Source organism: Oncorhynchus nerka, linkage group LG25 (genome assembly GCF_034236695.1).
Source record: "Oncorhynchus nerka isolate Pitt River linkage group LG25, Oner_Uvic_2.0, whole genome shotgun sequence".
In the NCBI taxonomy this organism is placed as follows: Eukaryota; Metazoa; Chordata; class Actinopteri; order Salmoniformes; family Salmonidae; genus Oncorhynchus; species Oncorhynchus nerka.
Window position 1 is genome coordinate 43,202,885 of NC_088420.1, and position 20,773 is coordinate 43,223,657.

The following is a 20,773-nucleotide window of genomic DNA, read 5'->3' on the forward strand; positions in this document are numbered from 1 at the left end:
ACTTCTTGATGTTTAAACCACATTCTAACCTGACAGGGCAATATGATCATATTGATAGACTCTTTTGGGGGAGAGTTTCAGCCTGGCTTTTGAACTGGTCTAAACTTGATCCATTTAAGTCATTAAGACCATGGAAAATGTAATGAGCTCAGGCCTCTTGCTTAAGAGCAGGGAATGATGTGTCTGAATACAAAGCCAAATAATCATATGTTTTTCACCGTGTAACTTAGATACAACCAAGTAACATTGCGTTTTGGATCACCATTCCGTGGATCTTTTCTTCATTCATATTTTTATTTCAGCACTTGAATTAAATGATGTAAATAATAATCCAATCGTCTTGTCTCAGGTCATCATTACATCTGTAACTCTCACTCTTACCATAAGGTCATGTTAAATTGCTACTTTTCGTAACCTATTGCACATACAAAAGTGGGATTTCATGTTATTCGCTCAAGACTACTCATACATTTTTTAATTTGCACCACCCTTTTTTTTGTCCATTATTTTAATGTAAGTACGAGAAACGGCTGAGGTTTTCAGCGTTCTATCAAAATATAAGTCATATGAGCTTAAAATGGGTTAAATAACAACCTTAGGGGTCTAATATGTTAAGAAAAGTGGCATTGATGAGTCTGACATGGAATATCATGCCTAACCCGTGAAAAATTAATGTACTCCAACCTTCCCCCAATTCAGTAGTGGTCTTCAGGGAGGTGCCCAGCTGTATGTTTCTGTCCTCCATTACATCCATCTCATTAGATCAGAACAGGATGGACCAACAGTGATTGATATCTCTGGTTTGGTTTACATCCTAAAATATAGTGTTCATTTTTTTCACAGCCCTTTGTGTAATGAGAATAATAAGGACAGGTGTCACATGATGGTTAAACATGTTATGAGATATGACATAGTGGTTCCCAACTTAACTTATGACACATACTATATACATCATGAGAGAAAGGCTGTTTAAAGCCATTCATCTTTGGATAAAAGTGTTCCATGTCAGTCTAGAAGGTTTTCTTTGTAATCCATTAGGGAGTCATGATGACTGTTACCCTATGAATAAACCTGCTATTCAACATATTTAGCTTGCAGTATGTTTGGCTTGGAGTCTTGCAACGGCAGTTATCTGGCTGCTGTGGTGATGACAGTAATACTGGAGGTCCTTGGTAAACCCCAGGATGTATACCACAGGATATAGAGTTCGTATTTTGTCAGGCCTTAGCTATTCAGATTTGCCAATGTTCCTCTTTCTGAGAATATGGAGACACCAACAAAAGGTTGGTTCAACCTCACAAAGCAATCGGCCTATGAAGGAACAATATATTTTTCTCATTTTGAATTTCAGGGATTCATGAGTCTTAGTCAAGGGTTTCATAAAATAGTTTATTCAATCAGGTAGTTTTTCATACAGTATATGAACTGTCTTCACACACGCACACTTGTTTATATGGTTTATGAGGTCAATCAGTTTATAACATGGTTTATGGAGACCTACCTGTCCCATGGTCCAATCAATTAAAATTAAATGTTTTATGTAGAAGACACATCTGACTTTAGATTTGTTCATATTGAAGTAACATACCTGTAAATACACACATTTGACTTGATATCATTCTCCTCACTCCTACTCTTGAGGAGGGCTGGATGGAGGGCAACTTCAACCTGAAAAACAAACACATATTGTCCACATACACGCTCATAAATTGTTTGGCACAACATATTTACACAGCCGGTGCCAAATGCTTTAAATATCAGTTGTACACATTGAGTGTGTACGGACAGGTCCATTAAGGGAAAAAAGTATTTAAGCTGTAATTTGAATAAACTTGACATTTGTAAAGTCATATACACAGAGTACACAACACATTATGAACTGCTCTTTCCCTGGCATATACTGCTGACCAGGTGAATCTAGGTGAAGCTATTATCCCTTATTGAGGTCACTGGTTAAATCCACTTCAATCAGTGTAGATGAAGGGGAGAAGACAGGTTAAAGGATGATTTTTAAGCCTTGAGACATGGATTGTGTATGTGTGGCATTCAGAGGGTGAATTGGCAAGACAAAAATATTTAAGTGCCTTTGAACGGTGTATGGTAGTAGGTGCCAGGCGCACCGGTTTGTGTCAAGAACTGCAACGCCGCTTGGTTTTTCCACACTCAACAGTTTCCTGTGTTTATCAAGAATGATCCACCACCCAAAGGACATCCAGCAAATGTTACTTCAAAAGACACTGTTTATCATGAACAATGCCCGGATTAACAAAATAACATGAACAGATCAAACATTGCAGTATGAACAATTGCAAAAGAAAGTCATTTCAATTCACAATTTATTATAGTATTTATTTGGGTAGAACGTGTATTATTTGGGCAAAATATTACTATGTTATGTTGACTTCACTTTCCATGTGAAATGTGTATCTAATGATTGTTAATAACATACCTACATGGCTCCATGTGGGTTCAATCCCTTTTGTAGGGAAGTGAACCCAAGTGGCATTCACAAGAGGTGAATGGCCACACCTCTCCTAACTCTCCCTACACCGCCATGCAGTTCTGGTGGTAACATAAATCATCCAGTAAACCAAAAGATATGCTGTCTTTTTATCGATGTGATCTAAAGTCACAAATATAGACTATATTCTATTTAAAACATACTCTTAGATAAGGTCAAATGATTTGTTATCCTTAATTTATGATTCTTCTTTAAATACCTATATTGTCACTATATCTGTCAAACAACAAAATAACATTGTACTGCTACTGTGGAATTGTAATGGTCATAATGCCATTTCCCTTTTTTTATTTAAAAAAAAATGGACTGCCAGCGTGAGAATTGGAACATCCACTGTTTACAGCTCTCATTTCTCGGTCGGAACTTAGGCGTCTTGGAGACAGAAGTAAATATAATTAAGAAACGTCATGAACGCAGACTGAATGGGTCTACAGCCATTACATCTGTAGAACACTGGAACAAGTCTGGAATACTAGAGCTAAGGTGGCCGACAGTTTTGCCATCGATTGGATAATGGAGGACATAGGCCACAAGCTTGACCCAAGACAGTTTGGATGCAAAAAGGGCAGGTCGACGACAGATGTCTTGGTCAGCCTCCTATACATTATGTAAAATCCACTGATGCAAGTAAGACCATTATATATGCACTATAGTAACAGCAGATTTTGCTTAAGCCTTCAACAAAATGTATAATACAGTGGTAACAAAGTGCCTGATTCAGCTAGGAGTCAGGGCCCCTTCTCCCCTGGGCTGTGGCTTATTTTCCAAAAGGAAGCAGAGAGTGAGGTACTAAGGCACCCTTTCACCATGGCAACATCTGACCTGTGGAGTGACTCAAGGTCCACTTCTTGGACCCCTTGTCTTCCTGGCCCTCATCCACGGTGCACTTCAGAAGTTCGCTCATAGGTGGAAATATATTGATGACATGAACATTGCAGAGTGCATTAGAGTGGGGAAGCTTTCCAGCCTTCAACATGGTCTAGAAAAGTTGCGCTCCTAGGTAGATGAGCACTCCACGCAGCTCAACCCAAACAAGTGCAAAGCAATGCATGTTTGCTTTACAAACAACCCACCCCCTTTGGAACCCTAGTAACTAAATGGGACACTCTGCAAACATCTGATATTAAACTGCTGGGATCCAGGATGACGTGAGATGGAACAACAAATGGAAAAGGGTAACGAGAAACTCTTTGGTTCTCTGTGGCTCAGTTGGTAGAACATGCCCATGGGGATCATGGGTTCCATTCCCAAACCCAGCCTAGTCACCATCTACACCAACAACTTTGGGCCTGTACCAGAACACAGTTCCCCTGCATGGCACTACTATCTCACCTCAAACATGACTGGACAATTGGAGTGAATAAAGACACGAGCGTGCTGGAATATCCTTGGACCATGATACACAGCAGGTACACATCAGCACACTCGACCCTCAATCTCTGCCCAGTCTACCCATCATCTCCTCCAGTCTGGCAACAGGAACTTCCTTGTTGAGTTGACTGGTGGCACGGTACAGATTGAATGGCAGGAGCTAATGTGAGCCTTTGCAGGGATCGGGACACCTTTGGAAGCCTCCAATCAACGGACCAATTGTTATTAGCATAGACCGTTGTACTGACCAATAGAACATGTTGAAAGCATATATACCTGTTCTCTTGGTCAGTTCACATTTTATCACAATCTATTGGTCAGTCTTTGCTAATAACAATTGATTGGTTCATCTTGCTACAACGGTTTTAACCAACCACGTTTTTATTAGTATATTCTTTATCGTTCCCGGAGGTCATTTTAAAAGCCTCATGACTTATTACTATAAAAACCCTGAAAGCCAAAAGCCGAAAATGCATTGGTTCTCCTTTTCACAATAAAGCTTTATTTCTCTCTCCCGGTTTGCTCCCCAATTTATACACCTTGGTTGGAACATAAAGTATTGGCAGTGATCCCTTCCCGTTGCAAGATTCAAGCACCCTTTAAAAGTAAATAATGAAATTACCAGAACATTTTGACAAGGTGTCAGTGGGTGGTATTATTCCAAGGTGATATAGAGGAACATTACATTGTACCAGGTATGTAAATATAGGCCGTTGCCTAGTGCTTACTGTAAAGGACTATATTTACTAGCTTGGTACAGGGTAATTACAGCAGTATATGACAACTACAGGAATGTCTAAAAAAAAGTGTAGGCTTTATTATCAGTATAGCATTACACGGGCACTCTGGCAGGTCGAACAGAACATACAAATAATTGCCAAAATGCACTTTAACAAATGCACCTAGGGAACAGACTGTAATTTCTGCCAGTGTAAACATTTAAATAGTATTGTATAGGAGTGCCTATCAAGTGGTGTGGATGACGTGTGTGTGTATATTACACACACAGCATTCGGAAAGTATTCATACCCCTTGACTATCCACATTTTGTTACGTTACAGCCTTATTCTAAAATTAATTTTAAAAAAAAATGTTTCCCCCTCATCTACACACACACACACAATACCCCATCATGGGCAACTCAAAAACAGGTTTAAAGATTTTTTTTGCAAATTTATAAAAATAATTATGAAAAAAATGAAATTTACATAAGACCCTTTACTCAGTACTTTGTTGAAGCACCTTTGACAGCGATTACAGCCTTGCATCTTCTTGGGTATGAAGCTACAAGCTTGGCACCTGTATTTGGGGAGTTTCTCCCATTCTTCTCAGCAGATCACCTCAAGCTCTCCAGAAATGTTCGATCAGGATCAAGTCCGGGCTCTCCCTGGGCCACTCAAGGACATTAAGAGACTTGTCCTGTAGCCAATCCCACATTGTCTTGGCTTTGTGCTTAGGGTCGTTGTCCTGTTGGAAGGTGAACCTTATCCCCAGTCTGAGCGCTCTGGAGCAGGTTTTCATCAAGAATCTTTCTGTACTTTGCTCTGTTAATCTTTCCCTCGATCCTGACTAGTCTCCCAGTCCCTGCCGCTGAAAAACATCCCCACAGCATGATGCTGAACCACCATGCTTCACCGTAGGGATTGTGCCAGGTTTCCTCCAGATGTAACGCTTGGCATTCAGGCCAAATAGTTCAATCTTGGTTTCATCAGACCAGAGAATCATGTTTCTCATGGTCTGAGTCCTTTAGGTGCCTTTTGGCAAACTCCAAGCAGGCTGTCATGTGCCTTTTACTGAGGAGTGGCTTCCGTCTGGCCACTCTACCATAAAGGCCTGATTGGTGGAGTGCTGCAGATATGGTTGTCCTCCCATCTCCAGAGGAACTCTGGAGCTCTGTCACGAGTGACCATCGTGTTCTTGGTCACCTCCCTGACCATGGCCCTTCTCCCCTGATATCAGTTTGGTGGTTCCAAACTTCTTCCATTTAAGAATGATGGAGGCCACTGTGTTCTTGGGGACCTTCAATGCTGCAGACATTTGTTGGCACACTTCCCCAGATCTGTGCCTCGACACAATCGTGCCTCGGAGCTCTACTGACAATTATTTTGAACATGCATTGTCAACTGTGGGACCTTATATAGACAGGTCTGTGCCTTTTCAATTGATTGGACATGATTTGAATCCTGATGATTTGTATTTACCACAGGTGGACTCCAAGTTGTAGAAACATCTCAAGGATGATCAATGTAAACAGGATGCACCTGAGCTCAATTGAGAGTTTCATAGCAAAGGGTCTGAATACTTACAAAACAGGTACCTTATTTACATAGGTTTAATAAATAAAAACCTGTTTTCGCTTTGTCATTCGAGGGTATTGTGTATAGATTGATGAGGATTTTTTATTTAATCCATTTTATAATAATGCTGTAAGGTAACAAAATTTGGAAAAAGCGAAGGTGTCCGAGTTCTTTGCGAATGCACTGTATATACAGTACCAGTCAAAAGTTTGGACTCCAACTCATTTCAGTTTTTTTTTATTTTCACTATTTCCTACATTGTAGAATAATAGTGAAGACATCAAAACCATGAAATCACGCAACCAAAAAAAGTGTTACACAAATGAAAATATATTTCATATTTGAGATTCTTCAAAGTAGCCACCCATTGACTTGATGACAGCTTTACACACTTGTGGCATTGTCTCAACCAGCTTCATGAGGTAGTCACCTAGAATGCATTTAAATTCAACAGCAGTGCCATGTTACAAGTTAATTTGTGGAATTTTTCCTTTTTAATGCATTTGAGCCAATCAGGTGTGTTGTGACAAGGTAGGGGTGGCATACATAAGATATCCCTAGTTGGTAAAAGACCAAGTCCATATTATGGCAAGAACAGCTCAAATAAGCAAAGAGAAACGACAGTCCATCATTACTTTACGACATGGTCAGTCAATGTGGAAAACTTAAAAGAACTTTGAATGTTTCTTCAAGTGCAGTCGCAAAAACCGCCAAGCGCTATGATGAAACTGGCTCTCATGAGGACTGCCACAGGAAAGAAATACCTAGAGTTACCTCTGCTGCAGGGGATAAGTTTGAGTTACCAGACTCAGAAATCGGCAGTTGATTGCAGCCCAAAGAAACGCTTCAGAGTTCAAGTAAAAGACATCATAACATCAACTGTTCATAGGAGACTACATGAATCAGGCCTTCATGGTCGAATTGCTGCAAAGAAGCCATTCCTAAAAGGTCACCAATAAGAAGAGACTTGCTTGGGCCAAGAAACACGAGCAATGGACATTAGACCGGTGGAAATGTGTCCTTTGGTCTGACCAAATTTGAGATTTTCGGTTCCAACCACTGTGTCTTTGTGAGACTCAGAGTAGGTGAATGGATGATCGCCGCTGTGTGGTTCCCACTGTGAAGCATGGAGGTGGTGTGATGGTGCTTTGCTGGTGACACTGCCAGTGATTTCTTTAGAATTCAAGGCATACCTGACCAGCATGGCTACCACAGCATTCTGCAGCAATACGCCATCCCATCTAGTTTGCGCTTAGTGGGACTATAATTTGTTTTCCAACAGGACAATGAACCATAACACACCTCCAGGCTGAGTAAGGACTATTTGACCAAGAAGAAGCGTGACGGAGTTCTGCATCAGATGATCTGGCCTCCACAATCACCCGACATCAACCCAGTTGAGATGGTTTGGGATGTGTTGGACCACAGAGTGAAGGAAAAGCAGCCAGCAAGTGTGCAGCATATGTGGGAACTCCTTCAAGACTATTGGAAAAGCATTCCAGGTGAAGCTGGTTGAGAGAATGCCAAGAGTGTGCAAAACTGTCATCAAGGCAAAGGGTGACTACTTTGAAGAATCAAAAATATATTTTGATTTGTTTATCACTTATTTGGTTACTACATGATTCCATGTGTTATGTCAGTGTTGATGTCTTCACCATATTCTACAATGTAGAAAATAAAAAATTAAGAAAAACCCTTGAATGAGTAGGTGTGTCCAAACTTGACTGATATTTATACATACACACTGCAAGCAAAAAAATGAAATGAGCGCAACAAACATTGTAGCAGCTTCTCTTTCAGGGTGCAACCTCACACAAACGCACTCAATGCTCATTACAGCCAGCACCAATTGAATGACTTTGCACTTCCTGTGTGTGCGGGTTAAACTAAAATGATCACAAAATGATAGGGGACTGGTGACATAGAAACCTGTTTATGACTTGTGCGCACTCTCACCTACAGTACATCCTTCACCTATTCAACCTTTACTTATTGTTCATCTTTCACAGCTTATCAACAAGTCTCTCAAATATGGAAAGCAGTTTCTCTCTTTTTTCTATAGTGGATGAGTCCAGTTCCACATCAGTGGAGCCGTTGTTCCTGGAAACCTTGCTTTTCATTAGGGCTTCCTTTTCTTTCTGCAGCTCTGCCCTCTCTCTCTCGATTGACGCCCTATCCCTGTCCAGTATGGCTCGCTCCCGTTCCATTGCTGCTCGCTCCCTGTCCATCGCTGCTCTGTCCTTGTCTAGTGAAGCTCTGCCTCGCTCAACAGCCACCCGCTCTCTGCTCACCACATCCCGCTCTCTGTCCAGTATCAACCTCTCCCTGTCAAAGTCTGCCTGCTCCCTCTCTAACACTTCTCGCTCCTTCTCCAAATCTGCTATCTGCCTCTCTAGTTCAGCAGTCTCCCTCTCAATGTTCCTGCCAGGGTTTCTCACCAACATGGCTCTTCCGTCTTCAGCTATAGTCTCCACATCCTCAGCCATGGTCCTCCCGTACCCACCCACTGGCATCTTGTCAGGCGCGGCCCTCTCATTCTGAGCTGCACCCCTGCCCTCCTCTCGCAGGGCCCTCTCGCACTCCACTGCTGCCCTCCGGATCTCCTCTGTAGCTGCGTCTGTGTATGCCACCTGTCCATCTGCTACCGTGCTCGCAGCACCAACACTATCCCCCAGCTGTGCCTTGGCCCAGAACTCAAAAATGTTTGTTCCCTCGCCTCCCTCCGGCCTCATACATAGTCTCTTGTTGGCTATGGGAGAGGTAGTGGGAGAGGACGCAAATGAAACGTCCCCAACTTCCCCAAAATCAAACAGTGAAGGGTTTAGGATACGGGCAGACCCAGCTAGGCGGCCCTCGATGGCATCGTCCATGAGGTGAAACCAACGCCATGACATTGGATTGACTTTCTCCATGCCAAGAGGAGGGTACTTAAAATCCTACACAGAAAAAGGGACAAGGGGTACAATAAGATTAAAGCTCTATATTGGTCTTGGGTTTGCTGGAGTTTATTCCAGGCAGGCCTTATGACACACTTGATTCAACACATCATTGAGCCCTTGGCTAGTTGAACCAGGTTAGTACTTAACTGGAACAAAAGCCTGGAATCTGTGTTTAAGAGACTGAATTCAAACAAAAGAGAATACATGTTGCACTAGGACCAAGGCTGTTGCCTGCTCTCACATGGATTCATAATCATTACCTTATATTTCTTTTTAAGGTTTTCCCACTTCTTTTTCAATTGCCCGGTTGTAAGCTTCCCTTCGAGACCCAACTCTACTAACATTGCTCTGCGGAATCAAAGTGAGACAAGTCAGATACTACAGATAGGGTTTCATCTTCATAACCAGCTCTTAATACAATGACCTTCGAGGAGGGCTTTTTCAAATACCATTGTTAGTAAAAGCACATCAGTGAGTCAGTGAATCAACATTGATGAATCAATTAAATGAATCAAATGTTTTCCTTAGACATCAATTACAGTCAACAAATGGCATGTGACAGGTCATTGAGGTACAGATAAAAGCCAAAACAAACTGTGCTGGGGATATCAAACCAACAAACAGAACATTCACTAGTAGTGCATCATTGTATCACTCTCACTCACCTCCAGGCAGGCATGGCAGAGTTTCTCTTCCCAGTGAAGATGGCGTCATTCGTTGCACGCAATTTTATTAATCTGGATATGTCATTTTCCGACACTTATTGGGGAAAAATACAACAGTGTTAATCCGTCAGCACAAGCATAACTTTGACAGACCCCAACTCAGCGACGTCGCAAAATAACATGGTTAACATTATGGCATTAACAATATTAACATTGTATTTGAAAACGACATTCAATTTTAACAATAGCAAACACTTACTTTTATAGTTATATTCTGCACCAAAAGGTCTTTTATCCATCGCATCCATCATGAACAAATACAAGGGTACTAAATTGAAGGGTACTCGAAACAAAGCCCGTATCTTGTAGTGCACTAGCTAGCAAAAGCAAATATGGCGGCGTCCCTCGATCCCTCGTCCTCCTTCGTGAAGAGCCCTATTTATATAATCCACATTTAAATGAAACAATATACGGCGTTTCTTACTATGAATGATTTACTGGTTTGTGATTACAGATTGATGTGTAATCAAATAAAAAGTCTGGATAAATTCGACTCAGAAACTAGCCTATTTGATAAGTGTGGAGGAAGGTTTTTCACAACGTTAGTAGAGAAGAAGGCTGCGTCGAGAAATAGACAAATTCAATTGGTTGTGCGCGATACTTCCTTTTAGCATGCTCAGTAGTATTCGTCCCAAAGGGTAGGCCACTAAAAACAATAAGGCCACAAACAATTACTAAACCTACAGTATCACACAATCTTTGGTAATGCCATTCAACATATTCTATTGCCAACTACCCTGAACTGTTATTTTACGATTAAAGTGTGAACCCCCACAGAAAAAAGTTAAATCCCCCAATTGTGGCCTATGAACAACCCAATAATAAACATTTTGTATTTTACATTATATAATGCACACTGTAAGGTGTGCAATAAAAGTACAACATTCAGAGTTAGATTTATTCTATATCAAACAGAGCGTTCCAGTGTCTGATTGAGGATACACTGGCTGAACGCTTTGGAGATAAATGTGTGAATGTATTAAGTCAGTAAACTGTTCGCTTACTGCTTTAGATTCCAATTGTTATCTCTCATTCTCACTTATACAAGAAGTCGAACTATGGTCTTCACCAAAGACAGTAAAACTGTAAGTGGCCTGGCTCACAGGATTGGAGCAATCTCCTGTTTCTGAAGCGTGTGGCAGAAACAGGACATTTTGTAGTGTTATGTATATTATATTATATGTATGTATTTTATTTGTTGTTTTGTTTCCTGTTTGGACACCAGGAAGAGTAGCCGCTGCCAGGAGATCCTAATAAATAAAAATACCCCATCAAATTACAAACATACTCAGTTTGCTATAGAATACTACAGTACTTACTATATGTAACAGTATAACTTTAGACCGTCACCCTCGCCCATACCCGGGCGCGAACCAGGGACCCTCTGCACACATCAACAACAGTCACCCACGAAGCATCCGTTACCCATCGCTCCACAAAAGTCGCAGCCCTTGCAGAGCAATGGAAACCACTACTTCAAGGTCTCAGAGCAAGTGACTTCACCGATTGAAACGCTATTTAGCTCACACCTAACTAAACTAGCCGTTTCACATACGTTACATATAGAATGATGTAGTATACTGTAGAATACTATACTACACACTGGAGTATCCCTTGATCATTTAGCAGACTACGCACTGTAGTATCACTTGTGTAGTACGTACTATATAATGTTGTAGCATAGTAGAATATAATACTGAACAAAAATATAAACGCAACATTCAACAATTTCCTTGATTTTACTGAGTTACAGTTTATATGAGGAAATCAGTCAGTTGAAATAAATAAATTAGGCCCTAATCTATGGATTTCAAGAGTGGGAATAGAGATATGTATCGTTGGTGACAGATACCTTTAAAAACAAAATGGGCCTCACGATGGGCCTCAGGATCTTGTCACAGTTTTTTGTGCATTCAAATTGCCATCGATAAAATGTAATTGTGTCCTTTGTCCGTAGTTTATGCCTGCCCATACCATAACCCCACCGCCACCATGGGGCACTCTGTTCACAACATTGACATCAGCAAACCGCTCGCCCAGACAACGCCATACACGTGGTCTGCAGTTGTGAGGCCGGTTGGAAGTACTACCAAATACTCTAAAACAATGTTGGAGGCGCTTATGGTAGAGAAATTAACATTTCATTTTTTGGCAACAGCTCTGGTGGACAACTCTTTATGTAGTGTTGTCTCTCTTGTCGTGGTGTGCGTTTTGTCCTATATTTTTATTTAATTTATTTTTAATCCCAGCTCCCGACCCCACAGGAGGCTTTTTGCCTTTTGGTAGGCCGTCATTGTAAATAAGAATTTGTTCTTAACTGACTTGCCTAGTTAAATATGTAAAATATGTCAAATAAATAAAACGACCAAAATGTAAATGTATATTAACATACCAAAATTAGTATTGGCCTTATTTCGGGGGGGGGGGGGGGGGGGGCTCATTAGAACAATACTCAGCATGCTTTGCAATTGTTTATTTTGACATTATATTTAGTTCATTTAGCAGACACTCTTATCACACCATAGGGCCATCAGACTTCTGATACCAATGCAGGGTGAAAGGGGGCCACAAAGTTGTGAACCGTTCCATTTCTTTAACAGAAAAGTAGTTTGTATTTTGAAAATACTAATTATAGCTCTCAAAAGTATCTTGTTACAAAATACATTGGAGTTCAGTTCAGTGTAATACAAATTACTCAGAAGTAATTTAAATACATATAACAAAAATTACGAGGCCGTCTGCACTCTTTTAAGGTCATTACTACTAAATAGTCTCTGTTCCAGATGTGTAGGAGTCAAAATAAGAATACTGGAAGAGATTTTGACAGTGTGCAGAGACCCGCAAACTGTAATTTAAAAATAAAAAGGAATAAATCCAAAAATGGAGGCTTGAAGGCAAAATAAAGATGTTTATTAAACCATCATGGTGCATGCCCCCCAAAAAATCATGGTGCAAGAAAATGCATAAATGAAAGGTGAAAACAAAAGTTTCAGCCGTAGGCCATTATCAGATGTGAACGTAAGGATAATTGCGTGTCACATGATCAAGCAAGGAAACACATACTATGAATCACACTAGTAGAATAGAATGCATGATCTAGATTATATACAAATACATACAAAAGCGGACAGATAAATATCCTCAATTACTGCGTTAACATGTACCATGTGAAAATGTCCTCAGAATAAATAACACAGGGTGGTAAGAGTAGGGAGTTAGAGATACCACTAGATGGAGGTAGCAAACACCAATAAGAGGCAATATACCACTTAGAGAAAACACTTCAATAACAATTCTTCACTCAAGCCCGATGGGTGGAGAGTTTGTAAATAGAATGCAGGTGCATGTTCTGTCTGGAGAAGACTGAGTTCCAGATTACCACCCCTACGTGAATGTTTTATCTGCTGTATAGCGCAGAAGGACACGGAGATGAGACCGGCCTTTGAGAAATTACATCCAATAGGGGATTTAGGGTCATTTCTCCTTACAGCACTCTTGTGTTCTATAATACGTGTTATCTGTCTACTGGTTTTGCCCACGTATTGCTTATTGCATGGACAGGAGATAAGGTATATGACGCTAGAAGAGCTGCATGCGAGGAACTGTTGGGTAGTGTATTGTTTGCCATTGGCAGAGCTGCTGAACACACTCATTTCACCTGAGACCGAAACATTTGTGTTGAGTTTTCACCTTTCATTTATGCACTATGATTTTTTGGGCACCATGATGTTATCATAAATATCTTTGTTTAGCATTCAAGCCTCAGTTTTGGACAGTGTGTGCAGGTCTCCATCTATTTCAAATACTGGCCAGCTCTGCCCCTGCAGTAAGGTGTGACCCATCTTAGTGAACGTTGGTTTGATCCAATTGGATATATTTGGTTTTTGGTCTATGGTTGGTCAAATCTGGTTTGAAAAAGTATATGTTGGTATAAAAGAATGACAGATTTAATGTTCAACCCTCTTCTTACTTCCTGTCCATGGAGACAGGTTGTTTAAACACACTACATAGAATATTGAGCCTGATTATGGGTCAGAGTTCTGTCTTCATGCCAATACATTGAAATTATACAGGTCAAACATTACCATCTAAACACAACAATCCAAAGGACTGCTGATACTGAACTAAACAAAGGTCATGTAACAAAGAGTGAACAGAGTAAAACTAACTATTTATGCATACCAGTACACAATGTATGACACTTCTAGTTCTTGAAAGTAACAGTATTGAAGGGAGGGCACTTTGCTAAGGGAGAGGGGTCCCAATGTTTCAAAGAAAGTTCAAGAGTTGGAGCAGGACTAAACTGGAGATAATTAGCATGTTTGAAGGGATCATTTTGAGCAAGGCAAGGCAAGGCACAGAATCACTAGTCCTGATCACATAATGAGTAGTTATTTGGAATGCAAAGTGACTTGTAGAATAGTTATTCTGAGCAGATCAACAGCAATGCAGTCGATCTCAAACTCACCCAGACAGTACATGGAACCTGGCAGGAAGAACTCCTCCAAATATAGCATTCATGTTTTACTCTTTACTCCTAAAGGCACTCCTCTTGCCTTAGCCATTATGGGGCATCAGCATGAAGGGGAAGACTGTGCAGTCATAGAAAGAGTGAAACTCCTCCTGATTCTCTTCATCTGGGTGGGAGTCACCCGACTCAACCCTATCATCAGTATTGTCAGAGACCCAGGAATCCTGCAGTACCTGACACAGCATCGCTGATGGTGGCGTGGCATCAGTTGGCAAAACAATTCTCACATACAGAGATGTATTCCATGATGCGAGTCATCCAAGTCTCATTCTGTTGTATTTGCAGCATCCTGTAGAACCCGGTGAGATTCTCTCCCCGCATTATCGCCATCACCGTCTTGTTGTAAGACAAGCTGTTGTACGCAAAAAAGAAGACACACACAGCAAAGGTTAGACAGGATCAGTGAGCAGAAGCAATAAATGTAGAAGAGGGAGTTCTGATTAAGCTGAACCGCAGTGCACTGGGTTATGGCCCGTGATGTGAATGGGCAAAAGCGGTGAGGGAGGAGCTCCCTTCTCAAATCAAACAGAAATAAGCACTGTTCGGTTATGTTGTCAACAGGGCAGCATGACATGACATTGAGAAACAGACCAACTTTTTACCATAAAATATACATTAAATTGTACAAAACAATAGGAAGACTTTAGGAATATTGAGTGGCACCCCCGTTTGCCTTCAGTCTTAAATTTGTCGGGGCGTGGACTCTACAAGGCGTCGAAAGTGTTCATGTTGACTCCAATGCTTCTCACAGTTGTGTCAAGCTGGCTGGATGTCCTTTGGATGGTGGACCATTCTTGATACACAAGCATTGCAGTTCTTCACACAAACCGGTTCGCCTGACACTTACTACCATACCTCGTTCAAAGGCACTTACATTTTTTTGTCTTACCCATTCACCCTCAGAATAGCACACAATCCATGTCTTAATTTTCTCAAGGCATAAAAATCCTTTAATTTGTCTCCTCCGGTTCATCTAAACTGATTGAAGTGGATTTAACAAGTGACATCAATAAGGGATTATTGCTTTCACCTGGTCAGTCTATGTGATGAAAACTGCAGGTGTTGCTAATGTTTTTTTACACTCAGTATTTGTTCGAGGTTTCAAACTAGTTTTCATTGGGGAGGCAGATAAAGCATTTATATCAAAAGCAATCACTTTTGCACGTGAAAACATAGAATCCCACTCATTACTCCACGTTCTTAATTTACGTTACTTTTGTTTTGCGACGACTTCGCCGTCAGCTCATGACCAGGAGGCAGCCTGGTCCCAAAAATAATGCAATCAACACTAACCCGGTTCACTCGGGGAGCGCCCAGGGCATTCATGGAATCCCCTCATTAGTTTATCAGGTGTGCAGACAGACAAACTTTAGGTGAGACTTTCCAAGAGATGACCTGTTGCAGGCCTTGCCCCCCACCTGTGTCCTTTAAAATCAAATGTTGTCACTTGCTTCAGAAATAACAGGTGTAGATTATCATTTAAATTTTAAATGCTTACCTATGGGTCCTTTTCCAACAATGCAGAGTTTTATTTATATATATATATATATATAAATAGTGACATGATAGAAAAAATACACAGTCAATAACGAATAACTATAAAGAGTAAAAATAACATGGCTATATACAGGGAATACCAGTAGGGGTACGATGTGCAGGGGTACGAGATCATTTAAGTGGCTATGTACATATAGTAGGGGTAAAGTGATTAGGCAACAGGATAGATAAGACAGTAGCGTATGTGGTGAGTGTGAATGTGTTGCGTCAGTATGTATGTGTGCACGTGTTGTGTGTGTGGGCATATGTAGTGTGTGTGTATGTGTGGGTAGAGTCCAGTGTATGCATTGTGTCAGTGCAGGGGAGTTGGTGAAAAAAAGTGTATGGTGGGGTGTATGTGTGTGTTGGGGGTGTCGGTGTCAGTGTAAGTATGTGTGTGTTGGGGTGTCAGTGTCAGTGTAAGTATGTGTGTGTTGGGGTGTCAGTGTAAGTATGTGTGTGTTGGGGTGTCGGTGTCAGTGTAAGTATGTGTGTGTGGGGGTGTCAGAGTAAGTATGTGTGTGTTGGGGTGTCGGTGTCAGTGTCAGTGTAAGTATGTGTGTGTTGGGGTGTCAGTGTCAGTATGTGTGTGTTGGGGTGTCAGTGTAAGTATGTGTGTGTGTTGGGGTGTCGGTGTCAGTGTAAGTATGTGTGTGTTGGGGTGTCGGTGTCCGTGTGAGTATGTGTGTGTTGGAGTGTCGGTGTCTGTGTGAGTATGTGTGTGTTGGGGTGTCGGTGTCAGTATGTGTGTGTTGGGGTGTCGGTGTCAGTGTATGTTGGGGTGTCAGTGTCAGTATGTGTGTGAGTTTGTGGGCAGTATGTGTGCATAGAGTCAGTGCAAAAAAGGATCAATGCAGAAGCTGTTCAGGGTTCTCTGTTGGTTCCAGACTTGGTGCACTGGTACTGCTGTCGAACGGTAGAGTGGAGTGGATAACTTCCTCAGAGAGAACAGCCTATGGCTTGGGTGGCTGGAGTCTTTGACCATTTTTTAGCCTTCCTCTGACACCGCCTGGTATACTGCCCTACCAAGCAAAAAGGCAGTAACTGCTAGTAGCGTGGAACTGAGAAAAATTGCTTTTATTTACCTTGGTTTCTCAGTAACCTTATGCAGTTACTGCTAACATTACCCCCTTTTTCTCCAAAACACAATAGAGGCAGGATACTTGTCCACATGATTAAGCATGTATTTAATGTAGCAAAAATGACAACACATTTTTGACCAAATGAGTAGTTACTGCCTTTTTGCTTGGTAGGGCAGTATAGAGGTTTGACTACTGAAATGTTTGGTACTGGTCTGAACCTTGTGCTCTGAGGCAAACTTTGATGTCATTTATTTGGATGTGTGATGTTTTATATTTCTCTGTAGTAATTTGTATTGTACTCACGCTACCCCTGCAGGTTATCACACTAAGGTGTGACCCCTCTTTGGTTGGTTTTATCTGATTGAATATACTGTATGGTTGGTTTCAGTCTGTGGTTGGTCAACTCTGGTTTGAAAATGCCACACCTTCGGATGGGTAAAGATGCAGTGAAAGTCTTTATCTTCTTGTTTTCCTGTCCTGAGGTAGTAATGCTACGAGGCACGGACCACTGTTATCGCTCTCTTCCTCTCCTCCTCTTTAGATACTTAGTTGAGCCCCATCTGGACCAGAGAAAGAAAAACTTACCAGAGGTAAGGATTGCTGGAAATGACAACCTGGAGGCAGTTGATCTAGCACAGGGGTCTCCAAACCTCTTCCTGGAGAGCTACCATCCTATAGGTTTTCGCTCAGTTGTTACTAACCTGGTTCAGCTTATCAACCAGCTATTTATTAAAATAAGGTGTGATAGATTAAGGTTGGAGTGAATGGTACCTCTCCAGGAACAGGGTTGGAGAGCACTGATCTAGCATCTCCAGAGACCACTCTGCCACTTTCCTCTGACGGCATTCAATGGCCAGAATCCAGCCCAGTCTGAGAGCAGCTGGCCTTGGCACTAGGACTGAGTGCATGTCAGATTCAATTGCCACATTCGTTTGGGCATTCACAAGAAAAACTGTTGCCAAGAAGGGGGCAGGTGAGGTTGGTGGCAGGTGTTGGGGTAGGTTCCTTGTTCCTTGTCAATCATTGGCTTATTGGTGAAATCAGCAATTAGACAATATCTTCTTTAAGTAAATCAATCAAACCTTTATTAATGCAATTGCAGACAGAAGTTGACAACGGAAACATAGCACACATGTTTCAGAATAAGTTCTGCAAAATAAAAAAGATCAAAGTTGCTTTAATATGCTTGCAGTCAACCCCTAGTGATGTAACTGCCTACGTCAACACCTTCTACTAATGAGACCACGCCCATGCATATACAGTTATACAAACTTGCAGGAGAAAACAATAGCCCAGTGTTTTCTAAGGGCTCAGCAGTAATTCTCCATTCCCGTATGATTTACAATGGTGTGTTTGACTATGTATCTCTTTTAGCCTTGAGGCGCTTTCTCACAGACACCCTGTTTTGACTGCAATAGCTCACACATCTCTCAGACCGTTTCTTATAAGAGGCAGAGACTAGAAAAGAACTGTGGTACAGTATTAAACCTTATAATGAATATGTTGCTACTCTGTGGTCCAGGACCCTATAAATGTAGTGGGGAGGGTCTTATAGCCCTTCCCCTTCTATTAATACAACATAAGCATAATCAATTATTATAATACATCAATCATTTGGTGCAGCCCCTATCATGACCCCATCACAGGTCATGGTTGGCGTACAAAAGAAGAACATACGCACATCCCCTCTCCTCTGTGACGTCTTGACCATTTCTATTCCAAATGATCTCAAGAGAACTAATAGGATGTGAAGCTTATACAAGATTAACAAAACGTCTGGTTGCTGTTCATTTTGTATAAGCTGGACATCCTATTAGTTCTCTGAGATACATTGGAATAGAAATGGTCAAGACGTCACCCAGGGGAGGGGACATTGAGAGGAAACTTCTACAAAGGGGATCTGTTATCAAGGCAAAGGGTGGCTACTTTGAAGAATCTCTTTGAATAATTTGTTTAACACTTTTTTTGGTTACTACATGATTCCATGTGTGTTACTTCATAGTTTTGAGGTCTTCACTATTATTCTACAAAGTAGAAAAAGGTAAAAATAAAGAAAAACCCTGGAATGAGTAGGAGTGTCCAAACTTTTGACTGGTGCTGTGTATATAACTGCACATATTGATCATATTGATTCATCATGCCTGATGAAGTCCTAAGGGTTGAATCTTTGTTATAAATAAAATCACCCAATGAAAGTTGAAATCTGAAATATGGTGAATCCAGTAGTTAAGTGTTCTTACTTTAGCAAACAATAAAGCAAACTGAACTTAGTTAACATTAGAAAACAGAATTAGGTATTGCCATGCAACACATTGAGTTGTAAGCACATGTTTACCAGGATGTAGGGTACGTATTGCATCTTGGGAGTTTTTATTGACTTGGTCTTGTTTTAAGATGATAGCCCACAATCCCTGGAAAATAGTTTTAAACTCTCAGGAACCACATCAGTGTCATAGCAATCTACTGATATGTGTGCATGCATAATTCTTTATCATAATGTGGTGCCTGAGAAGTTGAACTTACACAAGGGAAAGGTGTTGTTGAGACTTGAGTGGTCTAGGGACCAAAATCCAACCAACCATTGCCACAGACATGCATGTGGGTTAAAGTGTATGCTAGAGAACAAAGTGAGTAACAAGTCATAATGGCTGTTTGGCATATCTACAAATTTAGCCCTGGGTTTGTCTTGTAGATGTAGAACAACGGAGTGGATAACTTCCTCTGAATGTATCTGTGATGCCCAACAGTTTAGTCTTCTTGAGGATTCTTGTGTGCTTGTTTTTTGCAGAAGAAAAATCACTGATGTTAATGTGCTACTACCTACAGTATGTACGACTACAACAGACCAGCAGTATCGTATGTAGTATGCATTGATCACCTATAGATGGTGCTGTGAAGTAATGTTATAAATTACCACATGTATTGTGCAATGCAAATTTGTGGAGTGCATTTCCCACTTTAAATCATTAAGAACACCTGCTCTTTCCATGACATACTGATCAGGGGAAAGCTATGATCCTTTATTGATGTCACTTGTTAAATCCACTTCAATCAGTGTGGATGAAGGGGAGGAGACAAGTTAAATAAGAATTTGTAAGTTGTGACAATTGAGAAATGGATTGTGTATGTGTGCCATTACAGGTGAATAGGCAAGACAAAAGATTTTGTTTCCCTTGACCGGTGGTAGGTGCCAGGCACGCTCGTTTGAGTCTGTCAAGAACTGCAACGTTAGGAACGTGTTCCTAATGTTTGGTATACTCGTTGTATGTCAATGTTGCAATCCAAAAGGTGGCAGTTTGTTTGTTTTTCAGTCACCCAAAATTGACAAGAAACACAGGTCATCATTGTGAAGGATGCTGTGGTTTTACCACAGCAACTATTTATTAGCAAAATTATGGAAATTAGTTTACTAACGTCCCCATCCAATGGAAACCGAGGGGTGGGGGCAGATATGTAACCTGAAACCATTACGAATCATATCGTCTTCGTCATAACAGTGCACTCCCACCCATCCACCTCCCTTTGTCTAGCTTTGCACTTTATATCTATGATCCTGTCTGCTACAATGCTGTAGTTGTCATCCTCTTTTCAAAGTTTCTTTAAAATGATTTGGTGTAGGAATGTTACCACCCGCAACATCACCTCAACGATGTGACGTCAAATTACATTTTAAGTCGCCTTTTTGGTCACTTTTCCAGAAACCAGACAGAGGATGACAAGTAAAAGTAAGAAAGTCCCTTTGTACTTACAGTACAAGTCAAAAGTTGATAC

The 20,773-nt window shown here is 41.0% G+C and overlaps 1 protein-coding gene and 1 long non-coding RNA gene across 3 annotated transcripts; both read right to left on the bottom strand.

Moving 5' to 3' along the window:
- Positions 1–1,404: 1,404 nt before the first annotated feature.
- LOC115109537 (uncharacterized) lies at positions 1,405–10,410 on the bottom strand. Of its 2 annotated transcripts, XM_029634528.2 has the most exons (5): positions 10,053–10,410; positions 9,794–9,887; positions 9,389–9,476; positions 8,628–9,125; positions 1,405–1,668 (listed from the first exon to the last, which is right to left on the bottom strand). In XM_029634528.2, the coding sequence occupies exons 1-5, from the start codon at positions 10,102–10,104 to the stop codon at positions 1,570–1,572; spliced, it is 831 nt and encodes a 276-aa protein (XP_029490388.1). In that variant the 5' UTR covers positions 10,105–10,410; the 3' UTR covers positions 1,405–1,569. The 2 variants fall into 2 exon arrangements, with proteins under 2 accessions (XP_029490388.1, XP_029490387.1); XM_029634527.2 differs by lacking the exon at positions 1,405–1,668 and having other exon boundaries at positions 4,688–9,125.
- A 2,337-nt stretch (positions 10,411–12,747) lies between these two features.
- LOC115108957 (uncharacterized) lies at positions 12,748–15,614 on the bottom strand. The gene is made up of 2 exons (XR_003860440.2): positions 15,259–15,614; positions 12,748–14,736 (listed from the first exon to the last, which is right to left on the bottom strand). It is a non-coding gene; the product is annotated as an uncharacterized LOC115108957 (long non-coding RNA).
- Between the last annotated feature and the right edge of the window lie 5,159 nt (positions 15,615–20,773).